The sequence below is a fragment of the Phytophthora parasitica genome (assembly GCF_000247585.1).
Source record: "Phytophthora parasitica INRA-310 unplaced genomic scaffold supercont2.11, whole genome shotgun sequence".
NCBI lineage: Eukaryota > Oomycota > Peronosporomycetes > Peronosporales > Peronosporaceae > Phytophthora > Phytophthora nicotianae.
The window spans coordinates 1,321,381-1,328,802 of record NW_008648997.1 but is presented as its reverse complement, the minus strand read 5'-3'; the positions used below and the strand labels follow the sequence as shown (position 1 = coordinate 1,328,802).

At 52.0% G+C, this 7,422-nt stretch overlaps 5 protein-coding genes across 5 annotated transcripts in view; 3 read left to right on the top strand and 2 right to left on the bottom strand.

Moving 5' to 3' along the window:
* The window catches only part of PPTG_07359 (hypothetical protein), a gene marked incomplete at both ends in the record, with an annotated part of 960 nt that extends 949 nt beyond the window's left edge, over positions 1-11 (top strand). The window contains one exon of the mRNA XM_008901541.1: positions 3-11. Coding sequence (XP_008899789.1) covers positions 3-11 — 9 coding nt within the window. The remainder of the gene's footprint in view (positions 1-2) is intronic.
* Positions 12-809: 798 nt separating this feature from the next.
* Positions 810-1,850, top strand: PPTG_07358 (hypothetical protein; the record flags this gene model as incomplete). Its single annotated transcript, XM_008901540.1, has 1 exon — positions 810-1,850. One exon carries the CDS (start codon positions 810-812, stop codon positions 1,794-1,796), a length of 987 nt encoding a protein of 328 aa, XP_008899788.1. The 3' UTR covers positions 1,797-1,850.
* A 158-nt stretch (positions 1,851-2,008) lies between these two features.
* PPTG_07357 (hypothetical protein) lies at positions 2,009-3,282 on the bottom strand (the record flags this gene model as incomplete). The annotated part of the gene is made up of 4 exons (XM_008901539.1): positions 2,009-2,519; positions 2,592-2,690; positions 2,766-2,807; positions 2,885-3,282. 4 exons carry the CDS (start codon positions 3,280-3,282, stop codon positions 2,009-2,011), a joined length of 1,050 nt encoding a protein of 349 aa, XP_008899787.1.
* A 62-nt stretch (positions 3,283-3,344) lies between these two features.
* Positions 3,345-7,050, top strand: PPTG_07356 (hypothetical protein). The gene is made up of 2 exons (XM_008901538.1): positions 3,345-4,228; positions 4,296-7,050. The coding sequence occupies exons 1-2, from the start codon at positions 3,571-3,573 to the stop codon at positions 4,544-4,546; spliced, it is 909 nt and encodes a 302-aa protein (XP_008899786.1). The 5' UTR covers positions 3,345-3,570; the 3' UTR covers positions 4,547-7,050.
* PPTG_07355 (hypothetical protein) lies at positions 4,837-7,411 on the bottom strand (the record flags this gene model as incomplete). Its single annotated transcript, XM_008901537.1, has 6 exons — positions 4,837-5,308; positions 5,373-6,060; positions 6,132-6,329; positions 6,400-7,009; positions 7,080-7,249; positions 7,315-7,411. The coding sequence occupies 6 exons, from the start codon at positions 7,409-7,411 to the stop codon at positions 4,837-4,839; spliced, it is 2,235 nt and encodes a 744-aa protein (XP_008899785.1).
* Between the last annotated feature and the right edge of the window lie 11 nt (positions 7,412-7,422).

The following is a 7,422-nucleotide window of genomic DNA, read 5'->3' as shown; positions in this document are numbered from 1 at the left end:
GTGCTGCATAGTTGCTATTACTCTAGATACTAGAATACTAATCCTTCTCACCAATACTGAAATCACATTGAAAACTACAAGACCACGCTAAAGTGTGTTTTTCATCGAATTGCTGAGGGTTTTCAAAACAAAATTTGTATTTTGAGACCTAACGTTTTCGTGAGCCCTCCCGGCATGATCGCGGCCGATCTGGTACCAACCCAAGCACGTGATAAGACTTCCATCTCGATTAGTTTTGTAGTAGTAGTATCTTTTCGATGACATCGAGGTTCATAGTGAAAAAAATGACGAACCAAAACGTGCCTGCTTCTACGCAAGTGAAAAACAAAACGGTTCACCAACATGTAGCATTAATGCGTGGCACCGTAAACTGCAGAGCGCGCAGCCTTGTGTCCTAGTGCATAAATGAATACACGGATTGTTGTATGTTGAAGTTGTACAGGAAAGTGCACTCTTTCGAAACTTACATCAAGGAGTACACAGCGACCAGAGATATCTAACGCAGTCTATCACAGTGTACGAGGCGCACAGTATCTCCAAACTTTACAACAAGAAGCTCCACGCAGCGCATGTGGTTCAAGATAAGCGACACCCATCAAGATTTGATTGATGTCGTCAAAAATTGTCATGAACGCACAGCGAGAAAAACAGTCCACGAGCTTGTCCACGGAAGAACTTGTCTATTGTCGCTTACTTCGAGAATTTACCACACGCAGGTCTCGGCCTTTCATTCTCAGCTCACTTCCCAATTTCCGCGAAGAACCCAACCACCAGACCTTTCTCCAACTTCCAACCTTTCTCTGTCAACCATGTCCGCTTTCGCTTTCCTGCCGCCTGTCCAAGAAGATCTCCCTCACCACGTCTCGCCGGCTCGTACCATCACGTGGACGCCGGTGGACCCTGCCAACACGCGTCTTCGCTGGACGCGTTCAGATGCTGCTGCCAAGGCCAGCCTCGCACATCCCACGGAGCCCAGCACCAAGTCTACTCCGTTTCAGCCTTGTCATCTCGCCGATGAAGACACTGTCGCCGACAGCGCTGCCAGCGCGCCACCGACCGAGGTCATCGTCTGCTCCAGAGATGCTCATAGAGCTGCCAGCTGCAGCGAATGCCTGGCAATTGTACTATATTGCCCTCCAAGAGCGCAGCAAGTAGAGCTAAAGCTTGCCTTTGCTTGCCCCGACGTCGCGGCTCAAGTCCAGAAGGCCACCACTCCGATGGACACGCCCCCGTCCGATCTCACTGCCACGTCAGCTTACCACGACATGACTATCGTCGTATTTACCGACAAGCGGGCCACGTTCTCAAATCCACGCTCCGAAGAACCCCCGGCTGCCTCGACCAAGGAGATGTACGCGAGGCTTCTCATGTTACAGACGGCGAACGCCACCTCAGTAGCCACGGCCGTCCTACACGGGCTTCGTACTGACGCCACCGTTGCTGCCAACGTGGTGGATGACGAAACCTTCAAGCACGATGTACAAGACGATGCTCGAGCTACTCGTCGATCTGTACTCCCCAGCCGACTCCGCATCCAGCGGATACAGCCACGCGTCTACGACTTCCAACGTGAGTCCAAGTCGATGGCCACAACTGCGGGCACCAAGACCCGCCGAGCGACTCATAGCAGCACCACCCCAGCATCCACACACAAGCGTTCAGCCCAGAAGAACAAGAATGTCGCGTCCAGGTTGTTCGACTATCTTAAAGACGCCACGTATCTTGGCCACCGAGCCGAATGCAAGGAGCGACGTAGCCAAGCGAGCGCTACCATCACCGAGCGCCGGTGGCTTTGAACGTGAAGAACTTCCAGCTTCTCCATCCACTCGGAGCTCCACATCCATTGTAGCCATACATTGTACTTCAAAGTAGTATCTGCACATTGACTATAGACATCAAACCATAGTAGCACCACCATATTTAATGAATACATTCCTTGCACTCCACAGCAGCGCACACGTAAGTAAAGGGAGCAAAACACATGAGATCGCTTCGTGTGCTACCAAAGCTAGCTTGATTCATCATATGAGCACATGTAATGGAAGTGGAGCATCAGCAATGGTGTCGAAGTCGTAACACTCTCGTAAAATTGCCTCAACACACTCAGCACATCTTCAACGGTACGGAAGCCAGATTTCTGCAGAGTAGTTGGGTCGATAGTGCCCAATTCACGTGTTTCAATCTTGTTTATCTGTAGATAAGCAAACTGCGCTCTTGACGATGAGTTATTTACACTCGTGGTTGTGGCCGCAACGATAGAGTAAGTGAAGATGCCCTTCAAGTCCGAGTTGAGGTCACTATCGATGTCTGATAAAAGACGCATCGTGATGGTCTTCTTTCCACGTATAATGCCATCAACGAGGTTTGAACCAAAATCCAGCCGAGGAAACGATCTGTCTTTCAGAAGCGTCACATTCTCCACATTGAGTGCTGATCCTTTAGGCAAATTGAGAGCAGCGTGAAACAGGTGCAAGTCCCGCATGAAATGCGAGTTGATTTCAATCCATGGACGAATGATTCTGAGTTGAATTGAAGCAGTGAAGCCATGTTAGAGATATCAAATACATTAGAGAGTCTAGTGCTGCCCTTACCGGATCCGATCGACAACATCTTGCACACTCTGCTGGCTTGGCCCGTTGACAAGCATCCAAGCTGTCACCACAGACGCGGAACGCGACCTGCCGGCAATACTGTCATCCAAATTGCATTCAGAATCACAGCAATAAAGTCATTCGGCATTGCCTCCAGCATATTCAGACACTTACCAATGGACCAGCACGTTCGTGTCATCCCGCTCTGCCGTCTCCCTGACAACCATTATCAACGATTAGCAGTTATCTCCATCCCCAATCAAAAAGATTTCCAAAGGAATGGAGCGTCTTACACGAGCTTCTTGAGCTCCGCCAGTATTTTCGGTAGTTTGCAAAGCAAGTCACCGTCCTTGGAGTCTTCAATCTCGACGGTCGTCCGAGCGAGCTTCAGCTCCTCATACGCTTCACCCACTGCACTCGAGTGACCTGACACTGCAGAAACTCCCTCTCCCTTGCCAAGCAGCGCCAGAGCTCCACCGATACGCAGGCGCCGCAACGCCACCACATTTCTCGCAGCGTCAATAGACCCGAGGAAGAGTCTCCCATTGATAGACATAGGCTCATCGTCTATCAGCTCCTCAACTTCGACCTCCTCCTCGTATTCATACTGCTCATCCTGCAGTCTCCGCTCCACCTCGTCCCCGGACGTGTAGGCCTCGTACCAAGTCGCCGCAGCTCCATCACGCTCCATTGGAGCTCTTCAAATGGCTACACTTTATGTACCAAATCCAGTGATGTACCAATAAGACGGTACATTCGTAGGGGCCAGCGCTTGGCTCTATCGGGAAAGAAAGCAACGGCGGACCTTCAGCAGGTTACGTGCGACTAGCGCAGCGGCTGCAATCTCTCGCTCAGCGTCCCTTATCGGCCTCTCCGAACAGCAGGAGAGGCGTGACTAGACAGTGGCGAGGCTACCGCAGTGTTTCTATCGCGCTAACGCCGTCTACAGCCCGCGGAATCCGCAGCCAAAGGACACGCCATGAGCCAACCCGTTAACGGCGGTCAGGCGGCCGACGAGGCCGAACTGGAGCGATTATTCGGCCACATGGAAGATCTGCGTGTCTCGGAGGCAGCACTAGCGTCCGTCAGCGCCTCAGAGGACGAGGAGGACGAAGAAGAGGACTCCAGCGCTCTAGATGATAGTGACGACGACGATGGCGACGAGGATAACGACGTAGAAGGCAGCGACGAGGAAGAGACGAGCTGGATCGCCTGGTTCTGCTCTTTGAGGGAGAATAGCTTCCTATGCGAGGTGGACGAGGACTACATCGAGGACGACTTCAACCTCACGGGGCTCAGCAGCATCGTGCCGTACTATGACTACGCGCTGGACATCATCCTGGATATCGAGACGCCCAACGATAGCACCCTCACACAGATCCAGCAGGAGATGATCGAGTCAGCGGCCGAAATGCTGTACGGACTCATCCACGCACGCTACATTTTGACCACCAAGGGCATGGCCGCCATGTTAGACAAGTACCAGAATGTAGACTTCGGTCGCTGTCATCGCGTGTACTGCCAAGGACAACCAGTGCTCCCCGTGGGACAGTCAGACGTGCCCAGACACACAACCGTCAACGTGTTTTGCCCCAAATGCCGCGATATCTTCTTCCCCAAGTCGCAACGAGCGGGCCGTACGTTGATTTGTGCGTCGTTCTCGCTAATTTGAAGCTCAAACTGACCTTATTTTTCATGTTGCAGAGATCGATGGCGCGTATTTCGGTGCGACGTTCCCGCATGTGTTCCTTATGACGCATCCCCACTTGGTAGTGCCCCCACCGACGCAGACGTATGTGCCCCGAGTGTTTGGCTACAAGATCCACAGCTCCAGCGAGTATTACACCGGCAAGAAGAAGAGTTCGTCTGGTCGAGAGCGGGAAAAGAACCGGAAGATGAAGACTTTGATTGACCGCTTGAAGGGTCGACCAAATGACGAACAGCAGGCTAGGTGAACTCGGGAGATATAGCGGTGAAGAGAGGGGGGGGGGGGGGGGTCTTTGGCTTTTTTGCAACCGGGAAGGACTCGCGAGGAACGGCGACAAACGCTGCGTATGACTTTGCGAAGGCTCTCCGATGGCTCTGATCGGACTATTGCAGCGGACTACTTAGTACTTCGCTTACTATTTGACTAGCGGTGGAAGCGCGTAATGTACATGTGCACCGTTGGTTGTCCCGTTCCATTCTCAGTTTGGCTTGTAGAAATCCCTCGTGTAATTGCTCTCTTAGCAGGATGCAAGCGAGACTACGGTAGTGCAAGGATGGCGTCGACTTCCCATGTAACGTGGCCGATTCCATCGCGGTAGAGTTGAAGCGAGAAGAAGAAACCGCGTTCCGAACTGACCAAGTATTCTTCGACGAACTCCAGTGACAGTGTTGGCATTTTGCTTCGTGTAGAGCGCGCTGGTCCATCATTAAAGGATTTCGTGTACATCTCGTCGACAACTGCAGTCGGCAGGAGACGGATCAATGGGAGTGCTTTGGGTGGGGTCACTGACTTGACGCTTCCTTTGACGGCTGGTCTCTGGTACAGTGCATTGATGCTCACAGCCACGGTCAGAAGCTGGTCAGTGTGCGTGGTTTCGTTGAGCTGTAGCAGAACTGAAGGTCCGTCTTGTGCTGGATCGTCCCCATTGCTTACAGCACGTACGTGACCGATGAAGCCAACGTGGCGGTGTTCGAACGCCTCCATCCGCTGCAACAGCATCGACAGATCGCTGCAACAAGCGAAAATTAGTCGCCATATCGACTCAACCACTACTTGTTCTATACGAGTCGTACCTGAATGAACACACGTCCAAGTTGAACGCTTCCTTGAACTCTTCAGTACTCGTTGGTAGCCGATTCCGAGGCCGGTATTTCTTCTCAATATGCGCACTCAACTTGCTCTCCCCGAGAGCTTTGCGCGAGGCGAGGACTGCGTTCTTGTTGACGTTGTTTGCGAAGTAGACGTTCAGACTGCACTCTTCAAGAGAATGAAACGGGATCACCGCTTCGTTCATCCGTAGAACCGAGAATGTGCTTGTTTTTGCGTACTGGATCCGCTTATCCGGCAGTATGACCCACTGGAGCTTGGTGATCATTAGTGTGTTGCCAGCCTCGAGGGACCGAAACACTGCTGGCTGCGAGTATTCAGCTAACTTGATGACCAGCTCGTGAGACGAGCTGCTGTCGATCATCTTGATCCACCGGTACTCGGTCACTTCCGATGAACCTTCGTCCAGTTTCCGCTTTCGGCAGATCCTCCCGACATTTGATAATACCCCGACGAAGTCAAAGTACATGGCATCGAGGTCGCCTGCGTTCTTACCCCAGTACTGGGTATTCAGCGTCGTCACAAAGTTGCACTCCAGCCACGACAGACATAGCTGATGAAGATGCCATGAACCTGGTTGTTGCGAGGACAGCGAAGCATCAGCAAGGAGACGTGGGGCAATCTTCGCCAGTTCGAGGAACTTCCAGTACTTCTCTGTATAAGATGACACGGCAACAAAAGCGTAAGTAGACAGCAAAGAATGAGTTCCAAACAGCAATTCTTACTTGGAACATGGTACACGATTCCAGACGAGTCGTTTGGATAGGATACCAAGGGACTCGTTGTTGCCATCCACTGAAGTTCTCGTGGATTGACGGATGAATAACCTCGAAAAGAAAGGAGGTCCCCTTCATGCAGGGACAGATAGTACTTGGCGCACATGGCGCCGAAGAACATCACTTCGAAGACACCGGTAGCGTCCACTAGACAGCACACAAAGAGAGATTAGAGTACAGCTAAACTGATCTCCAGCCAAGTTCTAGCTCCACCTACCAACAACCGCGTTGAATGCAAACGGGAACGGATTCGATATATTCGGGTCCCCCAAGTTGAGCACCTTCGACTTGACACGGATGGCTCCCAGCATAGGCGGGTTCAAATTACTGATGATTCCCTGTCGATTGTTCATCTTTATCTTGTCGAGGGCCTCCAGGATCGTGTGGAGCTTCTTGCACTCGGGCGTAAACAGGTCCGAACAGTAGTCCGGAACGATATTCCATGCCACCGAGCTAGTCGCAGGTTCATTACCCGCCGTGGGCATTCCGTAGCGATTCGGCCAGTTGCTTTCCAGCTCATCCAGCGGCGAGTCCTCGTCAGGTTGTCCTCCTGTGAAGCTGCAGGCCCAGTCCAATGTATAATGATCTGATCGCATTGGCAAATAGTACAGCCGCTCTCCAACCAAGGGGAGCAGATCCACTTCTCGTGGGTGGGTAGTTGATATAAACTTAAGCTGGTCATCAGCTTGGCGGGATCCGTAGCGTCGAGCCACCACTTTATCCGGCAAAATCCCATCGTCGCTTAGTGATGTGACGACCACGTCCTGAAGCAGCACCACCCGATGCTTGTACTCTTTATCCTCCATGAAAACCTTGAATTTAGTCACCTGAAAGCAGAAAACGAAGTCAATACATGAAATTTACAGTGTCAATGATGACCAGAAGAGCAATTCGTACTCGAATTAGACTACGGGCCGTCACCTCCCTCGTCCACACGAGTTTGTGGCACTTTGTGGCTAGCACTGCCTTGATTTTGTGGCGTCCATCGCTCAGCAGCACGTCAAACACATCACGCGCGTCCGCGAAGTGCTGTCCAAGTCGCTTCTTCAGTGCAGGGTCCGCTAAGTCTGTTCAATAGCCTGAGTTCAGTAATACCTCAACAGTTAAGACCGACGAGGCTGCAGATACGTACAGCGGTAGACTCCCAATACTTGCAATCGGATCGCAGCGTCCGCCGCCGTGTCTTGATAGAGCTGCCGCACTCCGTCCGTCGTCAGCAAGCCCGACATGATAAATTACG